Source organism: Balaenoptera physalus, assembly GCF_965194825.1.
Source record: "Balaenoptera physalus genome assembly, chromosome: 2".
NCBI lineage: Eukaryota > Metazoa > Chordata > Mammalia > Artiodactyla > Balaenopteridae > Balaenoptera > Balaenoptera physalus.
In genome coordinates, this window is record NC_138883.1 from 167,420,145 (window position 1) to 167,434,903 (window position 14,759).

A 14,759-nucleotide genomic window follows, 5' to 3' on the forward strand; every position below is an offset into this window, starting at 1 on the left:
TAGTAATAACATATCATTACTGGTTCATTAATTGCATCAAATGTCCTTACTAATGTAAAATGTAAAATGACAGGGAAACTGGGTGTGGGACACATGGGAAATATCTGTATTATCTTTGAAATTTTTCTGTAAAACTAAAACTGTTGTAAAATATAAAGTTTACTAAAATGTTGTAAATGTTACAAATTATATTCTATTGAAAGACTTGTTCATAGAGGATTTACAAACATAAGAGACAGTTACATTTTAGTTCATTCCAAGTGGTGATAAAATTAGACTTTTATTATACTATGTAACATTGAAATTGGAAATATTTGAAGAGTTTAGTGTAGCTTGGTATTTTTAACAAAACCTTCTTAAACTAAAATGGGAGCAATTTGATTTTAAAGAAATGGTACTTTAAAACATTGTTTGGGGGACTTACATGAGAGAACAACAAATCATTCAATTAGCAAATGGTAAACTACTCACCTAGCTAGTCATCATCATCACCTCACTCTAGTCATCACTGGGAATTCTGATAAAAACCAGAGTGGTTCTGGAAGGTATGGTTCATGAGTAGATTGTGTAGACTACTGGGTCAAATTTCAGGGAGACATTGGATCATGCTTCTATAGCACAGAGCCATCGCATGTCATCTCTTTTTATATTGTAAGTTCGATGTTCAGTACTAGCAGTATTTTCTGAAATATTTTCTTAAGTTAAATGATGGGACTTTGCCTTCTTGCCAAGATGAAGTAAGGAGCCAGATTTACCCTCCTTACCAGAACAAGTAAGAAAACAGAAAAATATACGAAGTAAGAGTTGGCAACACACTGAATATCAGGCCATGAAGGACAGCGACCACTGAGAAACAGGAAACAAAGGAAATTGGCCCTCTGATTGCCCCAGCCTATCGATTTCAGAGAGTTTCCAGGCCATAGCCCAGGAAGGGGTAACCTGTGCAGAGCCTGGTGGACTCTCTGAGTTGAGACGATAGACCTGAAAATCCAGGAAGATGAAGGCAGCAAGTTTTCAGGACAGAGTAACAGAGAGGAAAGAGTTGCACAGAGAGAGAACTCAGGAGTTCTGTAAAGGGTCCCACTCAAGTGTTCAGCTTGATCCACATGTATATGTGTGGGGACTACTTGAAGTCAGACAAAGCACCCAACAGGCTTAGAGGTAACAGTGCCTAGCGCTCACACAGGGTCAGAAGTAGTGCCTGTTCGCATCAGCCAGACTGCAAAACCTCAAGATTCATGGAGAACTGTGCAAGTACACAGAAGGGTCTTGCCTCAATAGTGAGAAATAATTAGGCCTAGACTGAGCCCTGTTCTAGTACTATCAAATAAATATTTTAAAAGCAAACCCGAAAGGATCAAACTTTCTCCAGATAACTGTGTCCCAGAACAAATTTCAAGGTAACAACAATATCCATTGCCCAACTAGGTAAAATTCACTATGTCTGGCACCCAGTTAAAAAATTACCAAGTGTGACAAAAAGCAGGAAAATACAATGCATAATGAGGATATAAATCAATTTGTAAATCAAAACTGACCCAATGTATGTGTAACTTGAGTCTCTGAATAAAGGAGTGAGGAACAGAATAAGTATTTGAAAAAATAATTGTTAAAATTTCCCCCAATTTGATGAAAACTCTAAGCCCCCAGATACAGGAAGCTTAAAGAAACTGAAGCACAATGAATATGAAGAAAACTACACCAAGGCACATTATAATCAAATTTCTTGAAAAGACTGATAAAGAGAAAATCTTAAAAGCATCCAGAGGAAAAAAATGTTACATTCAGAGGAACAAAAATAAGGATGACAACAGATTTATTATCACAAATGATGCAAGCAAGAAGTCAGTGGAGCAATATCTTTAAACTGAATCAGTTTTCTGTGCACCTGAAACTAACACAACATTGTAAATCAACTATATTACAGTAAAAGTTAAAAAAATTAAAAAAGTACCGGAAAAAAAAATAAAACTTTCAACCTAGATTTCTACACCCTTCAAAAATATCTTTCGAAAACATAAGTGAAATAAAGTCTTTTTCAAACATTCAAAAACTGAAATAGTTCATTGCAAGCAGAACCACACAACTAATTATATTAACTAGGTCTTTCAGGCAGAAAGAAAATGGCACCAGATGGAAATATGGATCTACACAAAAGAATAAATATAGAACACTAGAAATGGTAACATATAAGGTTTTTTTTGCTTAATATTTAAATCACTTAAAAGGAAAATTGGTTATTTTAAACAAAACTAATAATCATATATTGTGCAGTCTGAAACATATGTAAAAGTAAGATATATGACAACAGAACCAAGGTAGAAAGGTGAAAAATGGAAGTATACTATTATAAGTGTGCTGTATGTGAAGTAGTATACTACCACTTGAAAGAAGACTGTGCTAGGACATATACTACAGATCCTAATGCAACCACAAAAATAACAAAGCAATGATATCAAATAAGCCAACAAAGGAACAAAATGGAATCATAAAAAATTCAATTCATACAAAGAAGGCAGAAATGAAGAAAAGAAAAACAACAATGAAACACATAAGAAATAAGTAACAAGATGGTATATTTAAACCTAACCATATCAATAATCAAATTAAATGTAAATGGTCTGAATACATCAATTAACAGGGAGAGAGTGTTTTATTAGAAAAAAAGCAAGACCAAACTGCATGATGCCTTCAAGAAATGCACGCAGAATATGATGACACAAATAACTTGAAAGTAAAAGGATGAAAAAGGATATCCTATGCTAGCACTAATCAAAAGAAAGCTGAAGTAGCTATATTAATATCACAAAAATAGACCAAAAAAAGAGTGGTACCAGAGATAAAGATGGCCATTTTATAATAATAATAAAGGGGTCAATTAATGAAGATGCTACGAAAAATCCTAAACAATTAATGTACTTAATATCAGACTTTCAGATTACATGAAGCTAGAAATGCAAGGAGAAATAGACATCTACAATTATAGCTGAGGATTTTGATATTCTTCTCTCAATAAACGAAAGAACCAGTAGACAGTAAATCTGTAAGGATATAGAAGATTTGAACAGCAATATAAATTAATTTAACCTAATTTATATTTATAGAACACTCCAAGAACAGCAGAGTATACATTCTTTTCAAGTGCATACAGTACATTTATCAAAATGGATTATATTCTGGGCCATAAAACAAGCCTTAATAAATTTAAAAGAATTCCAGTCATACAAAATATATGCTATTCCATATTAGAATTAAATTAAAAATCAATAACACAAAGAACTCTGGACAATCACTAAATAGTCAGAAAGCAAATAACACACTTCTAAATAACCTGTGAGTAGGAGCTTCCCTGGTGGCGCAGTGGTTGAGAATCAGCCTGCCAATGCAGGGGACATGGGTTCGATCCCTGGTCCAGGAAGATCCCACATGCTGTGGAGCAACTAAGCCTGTGCGCCACAACTACTGAGCCTGCATGCCGCAACTATTGAAGCCCGCATGCCTAGAGCCCATGCTCCACAACAAGAGAAGCCACCGCAATGAGAAGCCCGCGCACTGCAATGAAGAGTAAACCCCGCTCACCCCAGCTAGAGAAAGCCCGCGTGCAGCAACGAAGACCCAACACAGCCAAAAATAAATAAATTACATAAATAAATTTTAAAAAATAATAATAAATAAATAACCTGTGAGTGAAAGTAGAAATCAGAAGGAAAATCCAAATTAAAAATGAGAACACAGCATATAAAAATTTGCAGGGGGACTTCCCTGGTGGTCCAGTGGTTGAGACAATGCTCTTCCAATGCAGGGGGTGCAGGTTCGATCCCTGCTCAGGGAACTAAGATCCCACATGCCACATGGTGTGGCAAAAACAAAAACAAAAACAGAACAAAAAAAAATTTGTAGGATGCTACTAAAAGAGTATTTAGAGAGAAATTTATTGCACCAAGTGCCTGTTAGAAAACACGAACGTCTCTCAAATCAATGACCTGAGCTTCCACTTTAAGAATATAGAAAAACAAGAGCTAATTAAACCCAGGCATTAGCAATAAGGATATAATATATACCTGAGCAAAAATCAATGAAACAGAAAACAGAAAAACAGTGGACAAAAGCAGTGAAATGAAAATGTCTAGCCAGGTTGATAAATAAAAAGAGAGAAGACAAATTATTGATATGAGGAATGAGAGCATCACTACAGCTCCTATAGATATTAAAAGGATAATCTAAATGTTATGAACAATTTAATGCCAATAAATTCTACAACTTAGATAAATTGGGCAAATTCATTTTAAGACACAAACTCTCAAAGCTCATTAAAGAAAAATAGATAGCCTGAATAGCCCCTTATCTATTACAGAAATGGAAATCTGTAATTTAAAAATCTCACAAAGAAAACTTTAGGTCCAGATGTTTTCACTGCTGAACTCTGCCATACACTTATGGAAGAAATAATACCAGTTATACACAAACTCTTTTAGAAAATTGAAAAAGATGGAATATTTCTCTATTGATTCTATGAAGCCACCATTTATTTAAGTATCCTAAAATTTATCGTTAAATTAAAATTTATTTGGGACTTCCCTGGCAGTCCAGTGGTTAAGACTCCGTTCTTCCAATGTAGGGGGCGAGGGTTCCATCCCTGATCAGGGAACTAAGATCCCACATGCTGCGTGGCACAGCAAAAAAAAAAAAATTTATTTGACAGAATATTTTCGTCTAAGAAATTCACTTTGAGAACCCCAATAAAATGGAAATATTATGGAAGGTTCGAGAAGGACGTTTGTAATAGTCAACAATGCATATTTCAACATATTCTTATCAAGTGACAGATTTAACCATTTAGATACAGGGCAGTTCCACAGGCTATAGGAAGGTACAGTCTGTGTTTAGAGAACTGAGTTATCAGAATGAACCTATAACTTCAAGTATAAAATATTTTAATTTTATGAGAAAACTGAGGCAAAATAGCTTAAAAGACTTTATTTTACTCAAATTAATTCTGAAAATGAAATATGCATTTTCATAGCTGGTGAAATTGAAAAGCTGAAATTAATCAGGACCTAAATATTATTCCAGACTTTGAAGAATGATATCCCACTTATTGGGGTAGGGGTAAACTGCTCTTACAGTTAGGCCAGGTGCTGGCCTTCACTGACCTTCTGGTTCTGGGGCTTCTTGCCACAGTTAAGGAATCCCAGTAACCCCGGTGGCTCCGCTTTGCGTGTGTGCCTCCGTGCTGGCTGCAGGCAAACCCACGGGGTGAGAAACGAGCACCCTAAACTCCGCCACACTGGAATTCGAAGTGGGGACTCTGTGTGTTAATTTTTATAATTGATTATGCAAGTAAGTATTACTGAGTGCCCATTACATGCCTGGCGCTGTGTTAGGCACGAGGTTATGAGAGAATAGAACAGAAAGGGTATCTGTCTTCGTGGAAAGTTAAGTAACAGGGATGTAAGCGAACAATGCACGGAGATCGTTAAGTGGTATGAAGGAAATAAAGCAGGATAAAGAGATCAGAAAGACTGAGATGTAGCGATGGCATTAGGTAGGGTGGTCAGAAGAGACCCCTCAGGAGGGTCGGTGTGAGCTAAGAACCAAATGAAGAAGCCAGCTTTGTAAACATCCAGGGAAGGGAGAGCAGCAAGTCCAGGATACCTGAGCGCTAAGGTTTATTCTGAAAGAAATACGTGTGGAAACAGAGGAATGTGAAAGACAAATGGCAAATAAGAACTTGGAATGACACAAAGAAGAATTTTGATGAGATTGCTATCCATGTCTGATTTTATTTTACCTGTGATGTCAGGTGAAGAAAATAAAGCAACCCTCCTTGAACTTGGAGCTGTGGAACCGTTAACCAAGCTGCTCAACCACGAAGACAAAATTGTGAGAAGAAACGCTACTATGATATTTGGAATTCTGGCTTCTAATAGTAAGTATCCGCTTTTAAAACTAATCAAATAATCTCACATGATGCATTATACTTTTAAATTTATCCTTAAGGGACTCACTTTAATTTTATTTAAGCTGACTTTAATGTTAACAAAAAAGTTAAATAAGTGTAATGTGCAACAAATGTATGATTTCATATTTTAAGTGATATTTTTAAATATAAAAATATGTGCACATATATCCATGGAAAAACTCTCAGAGTTGGTGATGTAGTATGTTCCAGTCTTACAAGTTAGGAGAACAATCATTGTCTCTTAAAATTAAAATAGTTTTTTTCTTGAGTTAGGATAATGTAATTTGAATGTCTGCCTGTACAGGTTACACTTCATGTGTATTTCACTGTAACTGAAGCCCAGAGCAAAAAGTTTTGATACACTTATTTTTTGAAGCTGCAAGCTATATTTTGCCAAAAAAAAATTTAGATACGTATTTACTCCTTAAATCAGACCTATTACTTGCTTTAATATTTTCACATATTTAATATGGTGGAATAACTATTACTTTAAATATGCTGTCACTTCTATTAGAATATCACTTTGACTAAAATCATGCAATACAGGCAGTCCCTGACTAGTGAACAGGACGTGTTTTCTGTTTGTAAGTCATTTTCATGTTATGGTGGTAGATTTTCGAGTTGGCCAACAAAAGCCTTGTTATTTATAATAAAAAATGACTTTCTTGGTGGAGACTGAATTCTGTCATGAAACTCGGGCTGATAGGAATAAACATGTCTCTATCATGGCACGTGGCTAAAATCATCCTACCTTCTCCTTTTTACCATTGTCTCAGCAAGCACACAAGCACAGATTCCTCCTCCAGCTTCCTGCACTGTCCCAGCTCACATACCCTGGACCCTCTGTGATGCAGTGGGGGCCCCTCATTCCATGGTGTCCAGCAGGGACTGTGGCCTTGGTGTCTTCAGAGACAGTTATGAGTGGAGGAAGGGGGAAGGGAGGGGAAGGAGAGCCTTCTCTGGCATCTGTGCCATCACAACCTCAGCTGCGGAGACCACGTGAACAGCACCTGCAGTGTTACGGGGTTGGCGGGGGCACTCTGCAGTTAGTGGAAGGGCTTCTGGTGGAAACTCCAGGACTAGCAGTGGCTGTGCTGCAAGGTGGGGGCTCTGGGAGTATCTCCGGGAATGACAGCAGGATGAGGACAGTCAGCGGACAGTGGATATTCCACCAATGTAGATTACAATAACACTAGTCACCACTTACAAAGTACTTACAATGTGCCAGGCACTGTCGTACATAGTATTTATATATTAAATCGCTTAATGAGGTTGGTGCTATTATTTCCTTTACATATGAGGTGACTGAGGCACAGAGAAGTTAAAGTAGTAATCATTTGTATTGTGGGGCCTTCATAAATCTGTCTCTGGGGTTGTCTGCAGACTAATTCTGCCATATTGAATGTGCCATATAGAATTATGTATAACCAAAACAGGGAAAATATTTAAATTTCTTCCGTTTTATTCTGCGTACATACCACAGAGTTTGAAAACCGAAGGTGCTTAGTAACACCCCACGTGCAACTCCTTATTTTATTTATTTTAAATTATTTATTTATTTATGTATTTATGTATTTATTTATTTTTGGCTGCGTTGGGTCTTGGTTGCTGCACGCAGGCTTTCTCTAGTTGTGGCGAGCGGGGGCTACTCTTTGTTGTGGTGCGCGTGCTTCTCATTGTGGTGGCTTCTCTTCTTGCAGAGCACAGGCTCTAGGCGCACAGGCTTCAGTAGTTGTGGCATGCAGGCTCAGTAGTTGTGGCTCGCAGGCTCTAGAGCGCAGGCTCAGTAGTTGTGGCGCACGGGCTTATTTGCTCCACAGCATGTGGGATCTTCCCAGACCAGGGCTCGAACCGGGTCCCCAGCATGGGCAGGTGGATTCTTAACCACTGCACCACCAGGGAAGTCCAACTCCTTATTTTAAACATAAGAAAGATCCCTTGAAGGATTGGATTCCTTGCCCAAAGTCATGCAGGTGGCTAGTAGCAGAACTGAGATGAGAGCTAAATTACAACTTTACTCTCTGACTCATAGTTCAGTAGACCTTCTATTCACTAAATCTTTTACAATCCTTAACATTAGTGTCCATGCTAAGTCAGATTCTCCTTCTAAATGATTTAGAAAGGAGAGTTATAATTTCCTGTTTACATTTATATTTTCAATTTAATATCCAGGTCTCTATGATTTTTTTCCCTTTTTTACGTTCTTAATTTCTATTATTCATTTTATTTTGTATTTTCATCTTCTAATATATACGAGTTTATCATCTGTGAAACCCTACAATTAGTTTGCAAATTTTTCTGAGTAGGTTTTTAAGTTGAATTTCATGAGTTTCTAAAGGAATCTGTGGCCCCCAAATGTTAAGAATACTGTTACATTTGGGTGCTAAATGAGATGGCTCCCTTAGACCTGTCAAACCACAATCTGTAAGCTGGCTGGCTGGGCTATAACCAGCGCTAGAACCAGTGCAGTCTGCAACTGCAAATCTTAACCATGGAAAGAGCTTTGCGGTCTCCACTGAGTGCTTGGGTCTCAAGTATACTGCATGAACTTATCAAACTTCTTTTGATTCTGTGAAGTGGGTGAAAAAAAATCAAACCATTATTGGGATTAACTTACCTGACTTTCTATTTGAACTATCTGATGACATGGATAAAACACATGGCGTCCTCAACTGCTTGTGGAGCTCCTTTTTTGGTAAGAGAGCCAACACAATAGCTAGTGCTTCACTTTTCATACATGTCCAAGGAAACTTGGAATAAAAAATGAGCAACAAGTCATTTGACCTAAATGCAAAGTCATGTTTCCAGACTAATATGTAAATAAATGTACCCCTGAAGCTGCATGGTTAAATCATCATCTTTGGGCAGTCTTAAAATAACTGATGCTTCTTCAGAAATTTGTATTTTCATATGGTTTTCCACCACTATGCTCACAATGGATGAACCAACAGGATGTTCCAACATTCCAGGTGCTAAAGGATTGCTATGAGAACCATCTTTCCCTTTTGCAGTTGCAAATAAATTCTTTTTTTCTTTTTTTGCTAGAGTGATTGAGCTATGTGCTTGTGCTATGCCTGGGTCATTCAAGATAGGAATTTAAATTACTTTGTTAAACCTTTTTATCAAACGGGAGCTGCTATCTTCTTTCACCTTCCAGTTTGTATTTAGTTCAATGAGGCCATATCACAGAGACTCATTTAACGAAAAGAGAGAGTTCAGCTAAAGAGAGAGTTCATTAGGATCCTCGTGAGGAGAAGTAGCCTTGGAAGCCCAGATGTTACATTACTTAAGGCAGCGGTCCCCAACCTTTTTGGCACCAGGGACCAGTTTCGTGGAAGACAATTTTTCCACGACCGGGGTCGGGGGGAGGGCAGGGGATGGTTTTGGGATGATTCAAGAGCATTACGTTTATTGTGTACTTTATTTCTATTATTATTACGTTGTAATATATAATTAAATAATTATACAACTCACCATAATGCTGTCAGGAGGCAGAGCTCAGGTGGTAATGCGAATGATGGAGAGCGGCTGTAAATACAGATGAAGCTTTGCTCGCCCCCCACTCACCTCCTGCTGTGCAGCCCGGTTCCTAACAGGCCACGGATCGGTACCATTCTGTGGCCCGGGGGTTGGAGACGCCTGACTTAAGGCAATATGAAGAGTTTGCCATCTTAGGAAAAGGTTGATGTAAAAAGAGTATACAAGATCAAGAGTAAATTAGGTGGTCAATATTATGCAACAAAAAAATTGTGAATAAGAATTAATCCAAGAGCATGGGATATCTTTCCATTTCTTTTTTTAAAAATTTATTTACTTTATTTTATTTATTTTTGGGGGTCATCGTTGCTGCACGCAGGCTTTCTCTCTAGTTGCAGCGAGCAGGGGCTACTCTTTGCTGTGGTGCACAGGCTTTTCTCGTTGCAGTGGCTTCTCTTGTTGTGGAGCACAGGCTCTAGGAGCATGGGCTTCAGTAGTTGTGGCATGCAGGCTCAATAGTTGTGGCACACGGGCTTAGCTGCTCCATGGCATGTGGGATCTTTCCGGAGCAAGGATTGAACCCGTGTCCCCTGCATTGGCAGGAGGATTCTTAACCACTGAGCCACCAGGGAAGTCCCTCCATTTCTTTGAATCATCTTCGGTTTCTTTTATTAATGTTTTATAGTTCTCAGCATATAAGTCTTTCACCTCCTTGGTCAAGTTTATTCCTAAGTACTTTATTTTTTGGATTCGATTTTAAAATGGATTGTTTTTTTTTTACATTCTCTTTCTGATATTTCATTGTTCGTGTAAACAAATGCAACCAATTTCTGTATGTTAATCTTGTATCCTGCTACCTTGCTGAATTCACTTATCGCTTAGTTCTAGTAGTTTTTTGTGTGGAGTCTTAGAGATTATCATACTAAGGGAAGTAATTCAGAAAGAGAAACACAAACATCATATGACTCCACTTACATGTGGAATCTAAAATATGACACAAATGAACTTATCTACGAAAGAGAAACAGACTCCCAGACATAGAGAACAGACTTGTGGTTGCCAAGGGGGAAGGGGGTGGGAGAGGGACGGGTTGAGAGTTTCGGATTAGCAGACGCAGACTATTATGTATAGAATGGCTAAACAACAAGGTCCTACTGTATAGCACAGGGAACTGTATTCAATATCTTGTAATAAACCATAATGGAAAAAAATACGTATATATATGTGTAACTGAATCACTTTGCTGTGCAGCAGAAATTAACATAACATTGTAAGTCAACTATACTTCAATAAAATAATGTTTTTAAGAAAAGGATGCAGTTAAAACAGATGGCAAGGGAACTACAATCCTGCAGCCTGTGGAACAAAAACCACATTCTCAGAAAGATAGACAAGATGAAAAGGCAGAGGGCTATGTACCAGATGAAGGAACAAGATAAAACCCCAGAAAAACAACTAAATGAAGTGGAGATAGTCAACCTTCCAGAAAAAGAATTCAGAATAATGATAGTGAAGATGATCCAGGACCTCGGAAAAAGAATGGAGGCAAAGATCGAGAAGATGCAAGAAATGTTTAACAAAGACCTAGAAGAATTAAAGAACAAACAAACAGAGATGAACAATACAATAACTGAAATGAAAACTACACTAGAAGGAATCAATAGCAGAATAACTGAGGCAGAAGAACGGACAAGTGACCTGGAAGACAGAATGGTGGAATTCACTGCTGCGGAACAGAATAAAGAAAAAAGAATGAAAAGAAATGAAGACAGCCTAAGAGACCTCTGGGACAACGTTAAATGCAACAACATTTGCATTGTAGGGGTCCCAGAAGGAGAAGAGAAAGAGAAAGGACCAGAGAAAATATTTGAAGACATTATAGTCGAAAATTTCCCTAACATGGGAAAGGAAATAGCCACCCAAGTCCAGGAAGTGCAGCGAGTCCCATACAGGATAAACCCAAGGAGAAACATGCCAAGACACATAGTAATCAAATTGGCAAAAATTAAAGACAAAGAAAGATTATTGAAAGCAGCAAGGGAAAAATGACAAATAACATACAAGGGAACTCCCATAAGGTTAACAACTGATTTCTCAGCAGAAACTCTACAAGCCAGAAGGGAGTGGCATGATATACTTAAAGTGATGAAAGGGAAGAACCTACAACCAAGATTACTCTACCCGGCAAGGATCTCATTCAGATTCGATGGAGAAATCAAAAGGCTTACAGACAAGCAAAAGCTAAGAGAATTCAGCACCACCAAACCAGCTCTACAACAAATGCTAAAGGAACTTCTCTAAGTGGGAAACACAAGAGAAGAAAAGGACCTACAAAAACAAACCCAAAACGATTACGAAAATGGTAATAGGAACATACATATCGATAATTACCTTAAACGTGAATGGATTAAATGCTCCAACCGAAAGACACAGGCTTGCTGAATGGATACAAAAACAAGACCCATATATATGCTGTCTACAAGAGACCCATTTCAGACCTAGGGACACATACAGATTGAAAGTGGGGGGATGGAAAAGATATTCCATGCAAATGGAAATCAAAAGAAAGCTGGAGTAGCCATACTCATATCAGATAAAATAGACTTTAAAATAAAGAATGTTACAAGAGACAAGGAAGGACACTACATAATGATCAAGGGATCAATCCAAGGAGAAGATATAACAATTATAAATATATATGCACCCAACATAGGAGCACCTCAATACATAAGGCAACTGCTAACAGCTATAAAAGAGGAGATCGACAGTAACACAGTAATACTGGAGGACTTCAACACCTCACTTACACCAATGGACAGATAATCCAAAATGAAAATAAATAAGGAAACAGAAGCTTTAAATGACACAATAGACCAGATAGATTTAATGATATTTATAGGACATTTCATCCAAAAACAGCAGATTACACTTTCTTCTCAAGTGTGCACAGAACATTCTCCAGGATAGATCACATCTTGGGTCACAAATCAAGCCTCAGTAAATTTAAGAAAATTGAAATCATATCAAGCATCTTTTCTGACCACAACGCTATGAGATTAGAAATGAATTACAGGGAAAAAAACGTAAAAAACACAAACACATAGAGGCTAAACAATACGTTACTAAATAACCAAGAGATCACTGAAGAAATCAAAGAGGAAATCAAAAAATACCTAGAGACAAATGACAATGAAAACACGACGATCCAAAACCTATGGGATGCAGCAAAAGCAGTTCTAACAGGGAAGTTTATAGGTATACAAGCCTACCTCAAGAAACAAAAAAAAATCTCTAATAAACAATCTAACCTTACACCTGAAGGAACTAGAGAAAGAAGAACAAACAAAACCCAAAGTTACCAGAAAGAAAGAAATCATAAAGATCAGAGCAGAGAAATAAATGAAATAGAAACAAAGAAAACAATAGCAAAGATCAATAAAACCAAAAGCTGGTTCTTTGAGAAGATAAACAAAATTGATAAACCATTAGCCAGACTCATCAAGAAAAAGAGAGAGAGGACTCAAATCAATAAAATTAGAAATGAAAAAGGAGAAGTTACAACAGACACCGCAGAAATACAAAGCATCCTAAGAGACTACTACAAGCAACTCTATGGCAATAAAATGGACACCCTGGAAGAAATGGACAAATTCTTAGAAAGGTATAACCTTCCAAGAGTGAACCAGGAAGAAATAGAAAATATGAACAGACCAATCACAAGTAATGAAAATGAAACTGTGATTAAAAATCTTCCAACAAACGAAAGTCCAGGACTAGATGGCTTAACAGGTGAATTCTATCAAACATTTAGAGAAGAGCTAGCATCCATCCTTCTCAAACTCTTCCAAAAAATTGCAGAGGAAGGAACACTCCCAAACTCATTCTATGAGGCCACCAGCACCCTGATACCAAAACCAGACAAAGATACTACAAAAAAAGAAAATTACAGATAAAAAATCTTAAAAAGACCCCGAATAGCCAAAGAAGTCTTGAGGGAAAAAAACGGAGCTGGAGGAATCAGACTCCCTGACTTCAGACTATACTACAAAGCTACAGTAATCAAGACATTATGGTACTGGCACAAAAACAGAAATATAGATCAATGGAACAAGATAGAAAGCCCAGAGATAAACCCACGCACCTATGGTCAACTAATCTACAACAAAGGAGGCAAGGATATACAATGGAGAAAAGACAGTCTCTTCAGTAAGTGGTGCTGGGAAAACTGGACAGCTACATGTAAAAGAATGAAATTAGAACACTCCCTAACACCATACACAAAAATAAACTCAAAATGGATTTGAGACCTAAATGTAAGACTGGACACTATAAAACTCTTAGAGGAAAACATAGGAAGAACACTCTTTGACATAAATCACAGCAAGATCTTTTTTGATCCACCTCCTACAGTAATGGAAATAAAAACAAAAATAAACAAATGGGACCTAATGAAACTTCAAAGCTTTTGCACAGCAAAGGAAACCATAAACAAGACGAAAAGACACCCCTCAGAATGGGAGAAAATATTTGCAAATGAATCAACGGACAAAGGATTAATCTCCAAAATATATAAACAGCTCATGCAGCTCAATATTAAAGAAACAAACAACCCAATCCAAAAATGGGCAGAAGACCTAAATAGACATTTCTCCAAAGAAGACATACACACGGCCAAGAAGCACATGAAAAGCTCCTCAACATCACTAATTATTAGAGAAATGCAAATCAAAACTACAATGAGGTATCACCTCACACCAGTTAGAATGGGCATCATCAGAAAATCTACAAACAACAAATGCTGGAGAGGGTGTGGAGAAAAGGGAACCCTCTTGCACTGTTGGCGGGAATGTAAATTGATGCAGCCACTATGGAGAACAGTATGGAGGTTCCTTAAAAAACTAAAAATAGAATTACCATATGATCCAGCAATCCCACTACTGGGCATATACCCAGAGAAAACCATAATTCAAAATGACACATGCACCCCAATGTTCATTGCAGCACTACTTACAATAGCCAGGTCATGGAAGCAACCTAAATGCCCATCAACAGACGAATGGATAAAGAAGATGTGGTACATATACACAATGGAATATTACTCAGCCATAAAAAGGAATGAAATTGGGTCATTTGTTGAAATGTGGATGGATCTAAACACTGTCATACAGATTGAAGTTAAGTCAGAAAGAGATAAACAAATATCATATATTAATGCATATATGTGGAACCTAGAAAAATGATACAGAGGAACCTGTTTGCAGGGCAGAATTTGAGACACAGATGTGGAGAACAAACGTATGGACACCAAGCGGGAAAGTGG

At 37.5% G+C, this 14,759-nt stretch overlaps 1 protein-coding gene across 13 annotated transcripts in view; it reads left to right on the forward strand.

Annotated features, from left to right (window-relative positions):
• Positions 1 to 14,759, forward strand: part of ARMC3 (armadillo repeat containing 3) — a 93,031-nt gene that overhangs the window by 12,676 nt on the left and 65,596 nt on the right. For all 13 annotated transcript variants that reach the window (XM_082449692.1, XM_082449694.1, XM_082449684.1 and 10 more), the window contains one exon: positions 5,804 to 5,929. In XM_082449692.1, coding sequence (XP_082305818.1) covers positions 5,804 to 5,929 — 126 coding nt within the window. The remainder of the gene's footprint in view (positions 1 to 5,803; positions 5,930 to 14,759) is intronic.